The sequence below is a fragment of the Pundamilia nyererei genome, unplaced genomic scaffold, assembly GCF_000239375.1.
Source record: "Pundamilia nyererei isolate P.nyererei 1_Seehausen unplaced genomic scaffold, PunNye1.0 scaffold00010, whole genome shotgun sequence".
NCBI classification, from domain to species: domain Eukaryota; kingdom Metazoa; phylum Chordata; class Actinopteri; order Cichliformes; family Cichlidae; genus Pundamilia; species Pundamilia nyererei.
Window position 1 is genome coordinate 833,731 of NW_005187411.1, and position 15,904 is coordinate 849,634.

Genomic DNA, 15,904 nt, shown 5'->3' on the forward strand with positions numbered 1-15,904 from the left:
TCAGTGTTTTCTCTCTCTCCTTTGCTTGGTCTCCTCTCCTGAAGCTGTGCTCACATTATCTTGGTGTGCAGACAGGAGTTCGGGCTGATGGTGGGGCTGAGCAGACAAACGTCCTAATTACTGAATCGGTGATTCATTCAGCAGGCGCGCAGAGTCCTACAGCGAGAAATGATTATTGATTGAAGTAGTTTGGACACGTGCACTTGCTCGCACACAGACACGTCTTTGTCTTTCTCTCACACACAGGCATGCATCCACACACTCACACAATTTAAGTGGGATGAACAATATTTGTGTTAATCATGTCTTGTTGTAATTGCAATGTCTGGAGTATGATTAATCTGATGTCTTTGTCTTTCTGTAATGAGATTTGACTGTGCCAGAACGACTTTGAGCTTTCCTTTTGCCTGTGCAGACGCACAAAAACACATGCGGGTCTTTTCTCATAGACATATTCACACACATTTACACACCCCTTCTTTGATAATTAGATTTGTTTAGTGTGGGGTTTAATTGCTCTAAACAGGCTGATTTTGAACAGAGTTGTCAGTGCTTGTTTAGAGCTGTCAACGTGACTCGTTGTGGCTTTGTGTTGACTGTTGCCTCTAGTTTTACAGTATAATTGACTACATGATGGCTGGTTTTGATGTTGTTTGCCTCACAGCGTGGTGATCTACTCAGCTGGTGTTGAATGGGGAGCTTGACACAAACAGGATATTTAGTCATATTGACGTTTCTCTTTCCATAGTTTTTCAAAGGAACTCTGGGGTTGCAGCCCGGGGATTCAGCGCTGTTCATCAACGGGCTGCATATAGATTTGGACGCACAGGACATCTTCAGGTACACACAAAAAGCCATATTTTGAGCATCTAATTTGCAGTAATTACAGCACAGAAATGCATCTGTGTTGCTTTAACCTTTTGCAAATGAAAGTATATAATCAGTCAAGACCGTAGCTTGACTGATTATATACTTTAACAATTGTTTAGAACAAAATGTAAAGTAAAATTAAATTAAAGATTTTTGTGTGTGTGCGGGTGTGTTTGGGCTCTTAAGACCTGGGAATGTTAAGACAACTGGGCCTAAAACGGGGCATGAAAAGATTTGAATGATAGTCACAGAAGCAGCAAATGCTTCCATATGGAAAACTGTACCCAAGTGATATTCTTGGGTTTACTGGAATATTCAAAAATTAGTTCTTGTATTAGGTATTAATAGGTTGTGCTCGACCAATCGATAAAATAAGTTGAGAGTGAGACTGTATAATAACGGAGATTGTTGCTTTTTCTTTGTCATGTTTTTAAAATCTGATTTCACATTAACATCTTACCTGCTGTTTAATGATTTAAATAAGCCAGATCAAAACTGAAAATAATGAGCTCTACTTATACATCTCTTTCAGATAATAAGGCAGTCTAGATGCTACGCTCAAATTCTTGATTACAATACACACACACACACTGCACCACTTAACTCGCCTCTGTCCTTTGCTACCTGCAGTGTGTTTGAAGTGCTGCGCAGCGAGGCCCGGGTGATGGAGGGTCTGCGCTCCCTGCTAATCGAGACACCTTTTATTCACGACATCCTGAAGCTCAACGTCCAGCCCTCCGACTCTGACTACGCCGTCGACATCCGCAGCCCGGCCATCAGTGTAAGAGTGTCCGTGTTCACACACGTCCCTAATAATTAACTGTTGAATGCTGCAGCAAATGAGGGACTTAACCAAAATAAGCTTGGAAAGAAATGTGTTGTGTTTGGAAGATTTTTGTTGTGCAATCAAGTTTCTATTTGAAAAAATTTGGAGGCATTTCAAGCCCTCCAAAATTATTGTCCTGCTTTCCTTCCGCTAGCAGTAAAAAGTAATTTCTTGTTGGCTCTTGTCTGCTCATTCTTGTCTTTAAACTTAATTTAAACCATTTCCTCTTCACTGCATTCTCCTTTTTAGTGGATTAACAACTTGGAGACCGACTACAGGTACAGCTCATGGCCCTCCAACGTGCAGGAGCTGCTCAGACCAACTTTCCCTGGAGTCATCAGGCAGATCCGCAAGAACTTTCACAATCTGGTAAGAGCGCAGTTTATTAATCAGAGCCCTGTGAATCCTAATAGGTCTGAAACTTTTCTGATGAATGCTAACACGCATCTGTTGCAGGTGATCATTCTGGATCCGACCCAGGAGAACACTGTAGAACTGCTGAGCGTCGCAGAGATGTTTTATGCTAATAATATACCCCTCAGGTTGGTGTTTCTGTCATCAAGATGTATACATTTTTTGGACATTTTCTTGGGAATTAATTATCAGCTTCTATGAATTTCAATACACAACATATCACTTTTTTATTGCTGTACAGTAACCAGAAAACTAAAATAAATAAATAAAATAAAAGAGGTGCTGCAGAGCATTGGTAGTCAGTAGAAATGTGTAGTTAAAAATCCATTTTTAATTTAGGAGTTTTGTCAGGGATGTTTGGAAGACCTTTGATACCGCGCTGCATGTGGCATCTTGGGATGGTCAGTTTGTTTGAATACTGATGAAGCAGGCAGCACACGCTCTGCATTTTAACTGTTTTTGGAAGCTTACTTGCTCCGTGTTTGTGTTTAGGATCGGGCTGGTGTTTGTGGTGTCGGATGAAGACGACATAGATGGTATGCAAGATGCCGGTGTGGCACTCGTCCGAGCCTACAACTACATCACTGAAGAGGTGGACAGTCAGAATGCATTTGAAGCCGTCATGTCGGTGAGTCCATTGTTCACAGAAACTAGGAAGTGAAAAAGACCTTTGTAAGACTTTATCTAATCTGTGTCTCTGTTACTCTTTGCCTGATCCAAATAGTTAACGCATCCCTCCTATCAGGTGTCTTCCCCAAAAGCCTTAAAAACAGCAGTTATCAAACCAATATTAAAGAAAAAGAACCTAGACAGCATATTAATGCAAAACTACAGACCAATCTCTAATCTTCCATTTATCAGTAAAATTATTGAAAATTCTGTTTTGCAGCAGTTAAACAGCTTTCTCACAACGAACAACCGCTTTGATATTTATCAGTCTGGTTTTCGTAGGCACCACAGCACCGAGACAGCCCTTGTCAAAGTGTTTAATGACATCCGTATAAATACTGACCGTGGGAAATCCACAGTATTGGTACTACTGGACCTTAGTGCAGCGTTTGACACCGTTGATCATGATATATTACTGGAACGTCTAGAGAGCTGGGCCGGACTCTCTGGTACAGCACTCGACTAGTTCAAGTCCTACCTTAAGAATAGAAACTTCTATGTGTCAATTAGCCAATTTTCATCACAAAATATAGAAATCACATGCGGGGTCCCCCAGGGTTCCATCCTCGGGCCCCTCTTATTTAGCATTTACATGCTCCCGTTAAGCCAGATTATAACCACCAATAATATTAACTACCACAATTATGCAGACGATACTCAACTTTATATCTCAATGTCACCAGGTGATGTTGAACCTATCCAAGCTCTTAATAAATGCATTGAGCGAATTAACAACTAGATGTCTCATAATTTCCTTCAACTGAACAATAACAAAACTGACTTATCTTTGGACCCAAAAAAGATTGATTAAATATCAGTAATCAGCTCAAACTGGTCCAACTAGAAACTACCGACCAGGCCAGAAATTTAGGTGTAACAATGGACTCAGACCTGAACCTCCAGGGCCACATAAAAGTTATAACAAAGTCAGCCTTCTATCACCTGAGGAACATTTCTAGGATTAAAGGACTGATGACACAAGGAGACCTAGAAAAACTCATCCATGCATTTATCTCTAGCCACCTTGATTACTGTAACAGTATCTTCACAGGTTTACCCAAAAAATCAATCTGACAACTGCAGCTGATTCAGAACGCTGCTGCTCGTGTTCTCACTAGAACCAAGAAAATGGAGCACATTACTCCAGTTCTAAAGTCATTACACTGGCTCCCTGTAGCTCAGAGACTTTTTAAAGTGCTTTTATTAGTTTATAAGTCCTTGAATGGGTTAGCACCAGAGTACATTAGGGATCTGCTATCATGGTACAAACCATCCAGATCAGTTAGGTCCTCCAGCTCTCGTTTATTGAGCGTCCCTAGAACCAGAACTAAACATGGAGAAGCAGCTTTTAGTTTCTATGCTCCTCACATCTGGAATACTCTATCGGGAGAATGCAAAGCAGCAGAGACACTGAACTCTTTTAAGTCTAAAATTAAAACTTACTTATTTAGACTTGCTTATGAGTAACTGATCCTATTATGGTTCTCTACTTGTTTGTTTTGATTTTTAATATAAATTGTCTTGATTATTGTTTTATTGTAAATGCTTTCTTGTAAATGTTTTCTTCTATTTTACTTTTATAGTGATTTATGCTTTATATTTTGTTTTATTTTCATCATGTAAAGCACCTTGAATTGCCTTGTGCTGAAAGTGTGCTATACAAATGAAATTGCCTTGCCCACTTGTTCATCCCATTCTCTTCTCTTCTCCCTCTTATAGATGTTTAACCGTGTGCCAGTTGGTGGTCGGCTGAGTGTCGGGGATGTAGTTAAAGTGCTGGAGAAGAAGTTTCCCTACGTCGAAGTCAGCAGTGTCCTCGGAGCCGACTCCAGCTATGACAGCAACAGGAAGGTGAGTCGAGCAGGATGTTTTTTCTGTTCATATTATTAATCTAAAACTACATTTTTATTAACACAGCAAATCTAAGTGTACAATTACAGTCAAAAGAGCTGTATGTAGTACCAGAATAAAAGGATAACTGAGCAACTCAAGAGTAGTTTGATAATTCATCAGTGGATGAATACTGGTCATTTTATTAGGTACACACATTAAACTGCTCACAAACACAAATATCTGAGCAGACAATCACACGGCACCAACTCAACTGAGCGTCAGAAATGGGAAGAAAGATTATTTTAAGTCACTCTGACTAAGGGATGTTTTTTGGTGGCAGAGGGACTGCTCTGAGTATTTCAGAAACTGCAGATTTATTCCGATTTTCCCCACGCAATCATCTCCGGAGTTTATAGAAAATGGTCTGAAAAAAGAGGAGAGAAAAAAAATCAGTGAGCATCAGGAGAAAAAACCCTTGTTGTAGTCAGAGGAGAATGGCCACACTGCTTCATGCTGATAGGAAGCCAACAGTAATTCAAATAACCACTGGCTACAACCAAGGTATACAGAAGAGCATTTCTGAATGCACATCATGTTAAACTTTGAAGCAGCAACCACAGAAGACCACACTGCGTCACACTCATGTCAGCTAAGAAAAGGAATCTGACGTGGAGTATCTGTCGTCTGATGGCTGCTTCCAGTAGGATAAAATCATCTTAAAGTGGTTTCTTGAACATGAGAATGAGTTCACTGTACTCAGATGACCTTCAGTCATCAGATCTCAATCCAGTAGAGCACATTTGGGATGTGGTGGAATTGCAGCAACTGTACAATAGTATCATGTATTTAAGAGGTTTTTAGATGCAAGAATATTAAAAGAGAAATAGAACAGCCTTTTTAAAGTGGTCACCTAAAACTGACTGCAGAGCCGAATAATTAAGGGTTAACCAGATAACATTTCTTTCTTTCTTCCCTTTCAGGAAGGACGGGCATACTATGAGCAAACAGGAGTAGGCCCGCTGCCTGTGGTCATGTACAACGGGATACCTTACCAGCGTGAACAGCTGGACCCGGATGAACTGGAAACTGTCACCATGCAGAAAATCCTGGAGACCACCTCATTCTACCAAAGGGCCGTCTACCTGGTCAGTTACAATCACATTTACAATAAAAGCTCATTATCTGCCATATCATTGTTTTATTAAGGGTTATTCTAAAATACAGGTTTTAGAGCATCAGTCACAGTTTCTAAAAAAAAATCTGTTGCTGGACTTTAATTCAAAACAACCAATAATATATCTCAGTTTCATCTTTTGATATTTTGTATTTGTATTATTTTGAACAATATGCAGAAAACTGCATTTTGCATCTCAGCAAAAATAGTTTGCCTTAATTTCACAAGCAAACTTCAAATCTATTCTCATTTTTAACAATAAAAAATGTGTTGTTGTTTTTTCTAAAAAGTATTTCATAAGATATATTTATTTGTCAGTCCTTTTTCTTTTAATTAGGTTTTTCTTTCCTGGACCTGCTACAAAATCTTAGTGTAAAATTAAAGGCAGAAGTTAAGCCACCATAAAGTAAACTTGCTAAAGTACACTGTCTGTCTTTGTAGTCATAAAACAAATTCTCTTTTCAGCAGGATCTTTGTGAGCATGCCATCTGTCATTTTTCCTCTTTTAATGTCAGCCCATCACACAGAGGAGCCAAATCTTTGAATTGATTCTTTCACAGGATTTCTAAGGAATTTAAACACAGCAAGCAGCATTTAATTTGGTGGCTATAGAAGTCTTACTGGTCAGCATAGCATTAGTCATCCTACCTACCTTTTCTCTTTTCTTTTTTTTAATGTTTAACTCAAACTTATTCAGAGAAAACTTTCTAAACAAGCACCCGTAACTGCAGTGAAAAGGCCATTAACATTTAAGAAGTGCTTTTTAAACTGTGAGCAGGGAAATCTTGCAGAGAAGGACCTCCTGCATGACTGTCAGCTCTGCACCTAAAGCGACGACTCTGACTTTTTACTTTAACCTCGCACGTTTCCTCTCATGTCACTCGCAGGGCGAGCTGGCTACAGACCACGATGTCGTCGACTTCATCATGAACCAGCCCAGTGTTGTTCCTCGAATCAACCCCAGAGTGTTGTCCACCAGCAGAACCTACCTGGATCTGTCTGATACCAGTAAGTATGAGGGTTTCTTAAATTTCAAATTTTTTTAGATCATCCTCAGAAACTAATGTGCTGTCTGTGACATGGATGACTCAAAGCTTCATGTAGAAGCACAGTTAGTTTTCCAAATATTCTTCAACCATTACTGCTACTATTTATTTCTATTTATTTGATGATTATTATTTTGTTGGCGTTTTTTGCAGTACAGATATGATGTAATCAAAAGTTTGTATATTATAAAAACATTTGCTCCAGAATCGATACTTTACTCCTTTTTTTTCCTCTCGTTTTGCAGATAACTACTTCATAGATGACTACGCTCGCTTCTCAACGCTAGACACAGTAGAGAAGAACACAGCTGTGGCCAACAGCATGAACTATATGACAAAGAAAGGTAAGAGCACTCTGGCATCTGATCACTGAGTAGAAAAGCATGCCTGTGGATTTTTTTTCTTGTTGTTACTTGTGAAGATAAAAAATTTCAAAGCTAAACTCTCTCCTGGTGTATTCTCCTTCTGTCCCCTCCTCCTCCTCCTCCACTTCCGCCTCTTATTCATGTGTTTTTAAATTCCCTGCATCAGGGATGACCACCACCAACAGGCATGGTAATCACCCTTTTTCTCCACATTATTCCCCCTCCTACTCACTTGCTCTTTTTTTCAGTTTTCTGTTAACGACATTGTTGGCACCGTGTTTGTGAATCCACCACCACTCCTCCATCTGTGTTCAGTTCTCAAAGGACACAAATGACTAATAATTATGCATGTGATAATTGTACACCAGTCTCCAAGCATGAGTACCAAAATTTGTTTATGTAACTGCTCACTATAACGTTGTTTGTTCCAGTGGGAGAGCATGATAGTTCACCCAGTATGATTTCAAAGAAACTGCATGAAAAGTTTGAACGGTGTGATAAGGAAGCAAAATTTGGAGCAGAGAGCAGCACTTTAGCACTCAGTGGTCACTTTATTAGGTACAGCTTGATAGTGCTGGTTCCTTCAGAGCTGTCTTAATTGTTTGTACGTGCTGGAAGTGAGTCTCAGAGGTTTTTGGTCCATATCAACAAGATGGCATCAAACAGGTGATCTATTGGATTGAGCTCATTTGAGTAGAGCGGTCATGTGATGTTCAAGAAACCAGTTTGAGATGATTTGAGCTGTGCAACATCCTGATTCATTGGGCGTAGCTTCTGTTCTTAGCTGACAGGAGTGGCACTCGGTGTGGTGTTCCACTGCTGTAGCACATATGCTTCAAGGTTCAACATGTTGTGCATTCAGAGAATCTGTTCTGCATAGTGCATACTTGGTTTTTTGAGTTACTGTTACCCTATCTGGCTATTCTCCAACAACGTCTGGCATCAACAAGGCATTTTCACCTAGAAATTTGCAGCTTATTGAGTATTTTCTTTTTCTGACTACATTCTCTAAATCCCAGTAGATCAGCAGATTCTGAAACTCTCATACCAGTATGTCTGACACTACCAACTATCCCATGGCTAAAGTCACTTAAATGACCTTTCTTCTCTATTCCTATGGTCTGTATGGTAAATAACGCGTGTGCGTGTGTGTGTGTGTGTGTGTGTGTGTGTGTGTGTGTGTGTGTGTGTGTATTTCTGATGAGTTGCTTGCTTGTTTGTTTTTTTTAGATATAAGTGACCTTGATCCTTGATGTTTTTATGTGAAGCTGTTTGAACTTCTATATGTGATATTGGGCTATAAATAAATTTGAACTTAATGAACCGTGAACAGGCGTACCTAACAAAGTGGCCAGTGAGTGTATTATCTTTGTTTGTCAACACCATTAATACCACTGAAGTTGATCTGTAGCACAACTGTGGTTGTTTATTCTTACCTCGTGTCTTTCTTCTTCTGTGGTCGTCAGATGATGCCTACATTCGTCCTGTGACTTTCTGGGTAGTGGGAGATTTTGACAAACCCTCAGGACGCCAGCTCCTTTATGACGCCATCAAACACATGGTATGAAATGAGCTGTGGTTAAAATATTGTTATACAATTTTTGATGTCAAGTAAACTGTATAAAACAAATTCTGATACCTTCCAAAAGTTGCTTTTTCACAAAGGATATGTGACCTAACCACCACATAAAGCTACTACTTGATGTTTTTATTCTGCAGCCTGTGGCTGCTGCAGACTTTTATACACAGCTAGGCTAATGTGCAGCTCGCTATAGCATCATTGCGTGCAGACACAAGAGTGATGACTTTATTGTTGTAGAACTTGAAGGAGAGAAAAGCAAAAAGGCAGAATGCCAAAAAGTAATTGTGTTCCTTCGCACAAAGAAAAACACGGATGCAAAGCAATGAAACGTGGTCTGTGACATTAACCAAATAAATGCACATGCTTGTTAAAAAGAGGTGAACCAGTTTTAAAACTGAGACTGTCCACTCTGTGTATCATAGTTTCCTTTACAGTGATACTCATGTGGAGTTTAGCTTATAGACGGTCAGAACATTAAAGCCTGCAGAAGCTTACCATCTCTCCCCTCTTGTACAACAGAAAACCAGCAACAACGTCCGACTGGGGATGATCAACAACCCGTCAGCTGACGTGTCTGCTGAGACGACCCGCGTCACCAGAGCAATCTGGTCCGCCATGCAGACACAAACTGCCAATAATGCCAAGAACTTCATCACAAAGATGGCTAAAGAAGAGACCGCTGCGGCCCTGCAGAAGGGTGTCGACGTCGGCGAGTTCGCTGTCGGGGTGAGAGGGTTACACACAGAATCTAAACAGGATCATGGCTTAGTGGCTTAGTGCAAAGGCACTAAGCCATCCTAGTTTTTTTTTTACTCCTAATTTGTCCTTTTGTCAGCTGCCTACAAAAATATCTATGTTTTTTTCTTCAGGGTATGGATTTGTCACTGTTTAAAAGTGCGTATGAGGCTCCCAAGTTCAACTTCCTGCTTTCCCACGCTGCTTACTGTCGAGATGTGCTCAAACTGAAGAAAGGACAAAGAGCAGTTATCAGCAACGGAAGAGTGAGTCAGAAATTTTAAACCTGCCCTAGATGTTGTATAGGTTCAAATATAGCTTATATTGATTTCAAAAATGTCCATCTACCCACATTTGCTGTAGTTATTCAGTCAGTATTTTTGTTTTCTTCTTGACAGATCATAGGTCCGCTGGAGGAGGTGGAGGTGTTTAACCAGGACGACTTCCTGCTTTTGGAGAGCATCATCTTAAAGACTTCTGGAGAGCGCATCAAAAGCAAAGTTCAGAATTTTGGAATCGAGGAGGACAGGTATTTTCAGGCTCCTCTAAGAAGAAGTTTACAGATGAACTTTTCTTGTCGCGCTAACACTTCATTTTTCTCAGGGCCAGCGACCTTGTGATGAAGGTGGACGCTTTGCTCTCGTCTCAGCCTAAAGGAGAAGCCCGTGTGGAGTATGGCTTTGCAGATGACCGCTACAGGTACAGCTGTGTATAAATCAGATGAGCAAGATTTCTTTATTGAGTTGAGAGGTTTAAAAAGTGAGTACTCCACAAGGGTGATTTGATGGTTTATTTCAGAAGGGAGACCTTGAAGAGGTCGGTTAAAGTTTTTTTTGTTTGCTTTTTTTTCTGGAGAAAGCAGGAGGATCTTAAATAGGTTTTGTTTGCTTGATTTTCTCGTTGATTTGCTGTTTGCTGGCAGTGCTGTGAAGATTCGTCCCAAAGAGGGAGATGTATATTTTGATGTTGTTGCCGTGGTAGATCCAGTAACCAGAGAAGCTCAGAAACTTGCTCCTCTTCTTCTGGTAGGTTATCTGTGAAAACTCCTTTGAATTTGCGATCCATCATGCTTGTATGTCCAGTTGATTTATTTCCAACGTGGTCTGTTTTTGTTCTGTGTAACACCTTTCTCTCCGCGCCTCCTGCAGGTTATAAAGCAGCTGGTAAACGTCAACCTGCGTGTCTTCATGAACTGCCAGTCAAAGCTGTCAGAAATGCCCCTGAAGAGGTGAGAAAACAAGCAGTTTCTGTACTCCATGCTGAAATTGTACATCCTGGTAACACCTTGATGGTCTTTCTATTTCCTCTCCCACATCACTTTTCATTTATCCTTTAGCTAAAGTACAGAATCATCAAATATCATATTATTATGCAGGTTTATAATAATATGGACATCTGCTAACAAGTTGTTACCGTTCCTGAATCTTTTGATGTTGCTTCATGTGCATAATGCACTTACTATAAGTCAGGATTGTTCTGGTAAAGCAGGCAGGACGTGGTGTAAAGACTCCTCCACCATATAAAAGTTCACCTGCTTTCTGCTTGTGTGTTTGTCTTCCAGTTTTTATCGTTACGTCCTAGAGCCAGAGGTGGCGTTTCAGGCTGATGGTAGTTTCTCTCCTGGGCCTATAGCAAAGTTCCTGGACATGCCCCAGTCTCCACTCTTCACTCTAAACCTCAACACTCCCGAGAGCTGGATGGTTGAGTCTGTGCACACTCGATATGATCTGGACAACATTTACCTGCAGGAGGTACAGCAGTACATCTGTTTTTAGGCAGGGTTGCTTGTTTGTTTGTTTTTAATTCTTTAATTTTGCTGTTTCAGTAACTCACCTGGCTGGACAACATATAGATAATATAAGTAGCTTATATATTGAACATTTTGGAGTCCAGTCCTCATTGAGACCTTCAGCTAATTTGGGAACCATTATTAATGTGTGTCTGTGGAGCCCCTGGACGCTGATATCGAGCTGCATGAAGTAAACTTTCCTTGGCTGTGCTTCCGTGTTTGCAGGTGGAGAATATTGTAGCGGCAGAGTATGAGCTGGAGCACCTTTTGTTGGAGGGCCATTGTTTTGACGTCAGTTCGGGTCAGCCTCCACGTGGCCTTCAGTTCACCCTGGGAACAGAGTCTGAGCCCGTCATCGTGGACACTATCGTCATGGCAAACCTGGTAATCGCTTCAAAGCACGACCCTCTCTATAACACAGCTTTGATTTGTTATACTTTAATGCTTTTCTACTTGATAAATAACATATTTTTTACTTTCCTAGACATTAATATTCTCTCAGCCTGAAATTGTAAATCTCCTTTCTTCTGCTCTGCAGGGTTACTTTCAGCTCAAAGCCAACCCAGGCGCCTGGATCCTGAAGCTAAGGAAAGGGCGCTCTGATGAAATCTACAAGATTTACAGGTAATAATGTGCAGAATTGGCTATATTCTGTCACATAAATGAAATGTCAGCCACTCCTCTTTGCTCCTGGTTTTATAAATTAATCTGAAAATCTCTCTTCTAATGTTTTCATTATCATTTCTTTCTTCTGTTGCAGCCATGACGGCACAGACTCTCCGGCGGACTCGGACGACATTGTAGTCGTGCTGAACAATTTCAAGAGCAGAATCATTAAAGTCAAGGTCGGTTCACTTGCAATGCAGTGACGTCTTTCTGGCACAAAAGCACAGAAGCAATGGCAGGAATCTGCCCTTCAGCACTGTTAGCTGGATAAATCCAGGATGGAAAGTTGGTGAGCAGAATATCCAGACTGCTCAATTTCTCAGGTTTCTCATAAATTTTAACGAGAAGCAGAAACTGCAGTCTGAACTGAGCCATTTTGAGCTGAATAAATATGTAATTTGTGCAAAGATGACTAAAGTAAAATCAGACTTTGAAGCGGTATTTGCATATGACAGATGTGCCCACGTGCCAGTGCATTTTTCAACTACAGACAAAATCACATACTCATTAAGCTTCTCTCACCTCTTTGTTTTTCACATTAAAAAGCCCATATTATAAGTTTTGGGCTTTAGTGGGATTTATAGTGTTTTGTTCGTGTTCGTCTTCTCAAAAATTCTGAAAAGTTGCAAAAGTATGCTTCAAAATTGTCTTCCACCATTCATCTACATCACTGTGTAACACATTTCCATAATGCCCACCAAACAGCTTGTTTGGCCCTTCCTCAAACAAAGAAGGAGCAGCTGCCTCACAGTCGACCTTTATTCCCTCACTGTGCTTACTCTAAAGGTTAGCCACAAGCAACGCATGCCAGTTTTTGTAATGTTGGCTGCCAGAGTGAACAGTGTCTTCACTCCAGGTCTTGCTTATGCTCCTTGACCCCTGTGTGGTAAATACAGTCTCATCTCCTATGCAAAAATATAGGTAAAATCCAACTATGCTGTCAGCTTTTATTCTCTCAGGTTGTTGACCTGCTGTTGTGTCTAGGAGTGGAGGTTTTTGCAGGAGAGAGGTTTTCAACAATAGGTGTGGTTGATGCTTTGTGTAGGTTGAATGCTAATTGGTTGACAAGTGGGCTGGGAGGGGAAGGGAGCTACAGGCACTTCACATTGTAATCTAAAGACTCAACAATATTAGACGACTCCCTATGAGCAAGCGCTTGGTGACAGTGGGAAGGAAAAAACCCCTTTAACAGGAAGTAACCTCTGGCAGAAGCAGGCGCTGAACCTGCCGTGACCGAGAGGGAAGATGCAGCATGAAAAGTACAGACAGTGACTATCCTGGAAACTTCATTGTTTATCACTTCAGCTCTTTGTTGTTAGCTCTTCTCTGTGGCTAATTGGTGAACCAACAACGGCACAAACAAGAGACTATACCTGTCTGTTGTCTACAATTCTATTTCCAAAATTTAAGATAAAAAGATGAAAAGCTTTTGTGACTAAACTACTGTGAAAGTCTTTCATAAATATGACATCTGGCCCAGTATCCACCCCATGTCTGTAGCTCTGCTCCCAGAATCTGAGGGTCCTGAGACTCTGTGGATTACTCGTGTTTTTGAAGGCAACATCGCCACAGCATTAGCTTAGCATTAGCTTTGATAATGTGCCCAAAGAGCAAAGCTGTGTAAGAAAGCAATCACCTGAAGCACTTTGACTTAATATTTAGAGAATTGCACTCTTGAACTCATGGCAACATGTGAACATGCGATCTCGTGTGATCTTAAAGCCAATACGAAATTTAAGTCAGAGTAAAAACTCAACCGCTAATGTTTTGTGTAAGTTTCAGTCCTGAATCAAAACCACGTCATATGATATTTGATTCATATTTTAAACAGAATAATTGATTTTCTTCTTTTCTCCTCCCACAGTATGTTGTGACTGACTGAGTTATGATTGTGTGTTGATCAGGTCCAAAAGAAGCCAGACAAGTTCAGCGAGGAGCTGCTGAGTGATGGGACGGAGGAGAACGACACTGGTTTCTGGAATTCTCTGACCAGGTGCAGCTCAAAACAGTGATCTCATTTTTCATTTTCAGATGTTCAAAACTGTCAAATAATCGCTTTTCATTTTGTCTTTCAGAGGTTTCACGGGTGGAGGCAAGACTGAAGAGCCTAAGCAGGACAAGGAAGATACGATCAACATCTTCTCTGTGGCCTCGGGGCATCTGTACGAGAGGTTCCTCAGGTGGGTGTCAGAGATGTGACCGGGCAAAGAAAGGGGATTGTTGTGTCAGCCAAAAATCCTTGAAAGCGAACATCCCTGCTTCTTCCTTATACTTTTGAGTTTAGAGTCTTTTTCTTCCCAGTTCTGTTGCCACCTGTCTTTTTACTTTACTGTCCTCCTTCTCTCTCAGAATCATGATGCTGTCAGTTCTAAAGCACACCAAAACTCCCGTCAAGTTTTGGTTCCTCAAGAACTACTTGTCTCCCACTTTTAAGGTAGGATTTTACTTTATTTTATTCAATTTTTTGCCTCTGGTGTTACTTTAGAACTCAGCTGGCATCTCGTCACTGATGTGGAAATCTTCTCCAATGGCTGCAGCTTTTTCTCTGTCCAACATCGATTTGAAGCTCAAGCAGAAACGTGCAGCAGGGATCGGATTACTCCCTGATTTTTCTTTTAAATATTCTTTAGTTTTTATGTCTAAAAATAATTTGTGTGGGAGATACTGTGGGCTTCTGAAGGTGCTGTGGATAGGATGCTGAATGTATTGCATGTTTTAATACGAGCGTAACAACCTTTGCTTGCAGGAAAACAGAGAAATGTGGGATGTACTTAGTATTTCACTAGAAAACAAGTTATTTGTTGAAAGCAGAGTACACCCACGGTACAGTACTCTGACAGAATAGGCCCAAAGGAGCATTTCTCTTATGTTCTCACCATAAAAGCAGACTAAACCTTCCTTACGCTGCCGAGTGCAGCTAGTGTGAAGAAATGTAACAACCACCTCACTGACGCTGTTTTCATACATGACCTCTGGACTATTTCAGGAAAATTGGGTCAGGAAGTTGTCCGAAGTTACTCACATGTGACACATAGCGGGCAGTGAACGTTTGAGAAGCACTAACTGAACATTTTTGTGCCCACAAGGCGTCACACCTGAAACCCATTTGTTCGCGGTGAAACCACCGGAGTGTTATTGAATATCACTCTGAAGCTGACGGCTGATCCCTTGTGGAAGTTCCAGGCTCTGGTTGTCGGGTCATGTGTCAGTCAGCGGTATCCTGCTCTCTCATTGGTTGTTGCTTCAATTGCTCGCCCGGAAGCTTAGAGAAGTTTGTCAGGTCCCGGCCATTGGGCATCGCCAGCGGTTATTTCACCCGTAGACGGTTTGAAATGTGAATTACACTCCTGTGTCCGATCTATCTAATGTGGCTTTGATGTGACTGCACCAAACATTTATACTAGTCTTCAAAGATTTAAGCCCATTCATAAACACTGAATCGAGCAGCTTGTGCTATTTCTGTAGCACGGCACAACAACAGCCTTCTTTCAATAAAAGAACCAAGCAGACGGCTGCAATAGGAAAAGAGATTATTTTTAAGTCAATATTGAGCCAAAAACAGTAACAGCAAAGTGTAGAAAACATATTGTCATAATAAATGTGAATTCAACAAAAAGTAATTCAGTGAAAATTAAATACATCACAAATATTAAATTGGTAGATCACTGTTACTGTTAGATTTGTATTGTTCATTGTCATTTATGCTTAGAAATATTTAACCATATATGCTTAGAGGTGTATAATCATTTGTAGATTGAAAGAATGTCTCATCCTAGGAGGTCTGTAACAGCTCTGTGTAGCATGAAGGGGGAGTGCGTTCACTCCTCTACAGAGTGTTCCAGCGTAGATCACACCTCCTAGGAGAGGTCGTATCTTTTCTTATTGATTTATGGTATAGCAAGCACACGTATATCTGTTTAAGTATAAGAGCCTTT

The 15,904-nt window shown here is 40.7% G+C and overlaps 1 protein-coding gene across 2 annotated transcripts in view; it reads left to right on the top strand.

Annotated features, from left to right (window-relative positions):
* uggt1 (UDP-glucose glycoprotein glucosyltransferase 1) overlaps positions 1 to 15,904 on the top strand; it is a 31,283-nt gene that overhangs the window by 11,251 nt on the left and 4,128 nt on the right. The window contains exons 12-35 of one of the 2 annotated variants that reach the window (XM_005723717.1): positions 749 to 840; positions 1,501 to 1,651; positions 1,946 to 2,065; positions 2,153 to 2,238; positions 2,603 to 2,738; positions 4,499 to 4,630; positions 5,593 to 5,757; positions 6,674 to 6,794; positions 7,078 to 7,176; positions 7,364 to 7,387; positions 8,664 to 8,758; positions 9,299 to 9,505; positions 9,649 to 9,780; positions 9,913 to 10,043; positions 10,118 to 10,213; positions 10,437 to 10,539; positions 10,663 to 10,742; positions 11,076 to 11,265; positions 11,529 to 11,687; positions 11,842 to 11,927; positions 12,064 to 12,148; positions 13,874 to 13,962; positions 14,045 to 14,149; positions 14,319 to 14,403. In XM_005723717.1, coding sequence (XP_005723774.1) covers positions 749 to 840; positions 1,501 to 1,651; positions 1,946 to 2,065; positions 2,153 to 2,238; positions 2,603 to 2,738; positions 4,499 to 4,630; positions 5,593 to 5,757; positions 6,674 to 6,794; positions 7,078 to 7,176; positions 7,364 to 7,387; positions 8,664 to 8,758; positions 9,299 to 9,505; positions 9,649 to 9,780; positions 9,913 to 10,043; positions 10,118 to 10,213; positions 10,437 to 10,539; positions 10,663 to 10,742; positions 11,076 to 11,265; positions 11,529 to 11,687; positions 11,842 to 11,927; positions 12,064 to 12,148; positions 13,874 to 13,962; positions 14,045 to 14,149; positions 14,319 to 14,403 — 2,769 coding nt within the window. The remainder of the gene's footprint in view (positions 1 to 748; positions 841 to 1,500; positions 1,652 to 1,945; positions 2,066 to 2,152; positions 2,239 to 2,602; positions 2,739 to 4,498; positions 4,631 to 5,592; positions 5,758 to 6,673; positions 6,795 to 7,077; positions 7,177 to 7,363; positions 7,388 to 8,663; positions 8,759 to 9,298; positions 9,506 to 9,648; positions 9,781 to 9,912; positions 10,044 to 10,117; positions 10,214 to 10,436; positions 10,540 to 10,662; positions 10,743 to 11,075; positions 11,266 to 11,528; positions 11,688 to 11,841; positions 11,928 to 12,063; positions 12,149 to 13,873; positions 13,963 to 14,044; positions 14,150 to 14,318; positions 14,404 to 15,904) is intronic. The other variant, XM_005723718.1, reaches the window with a different exon arrangement.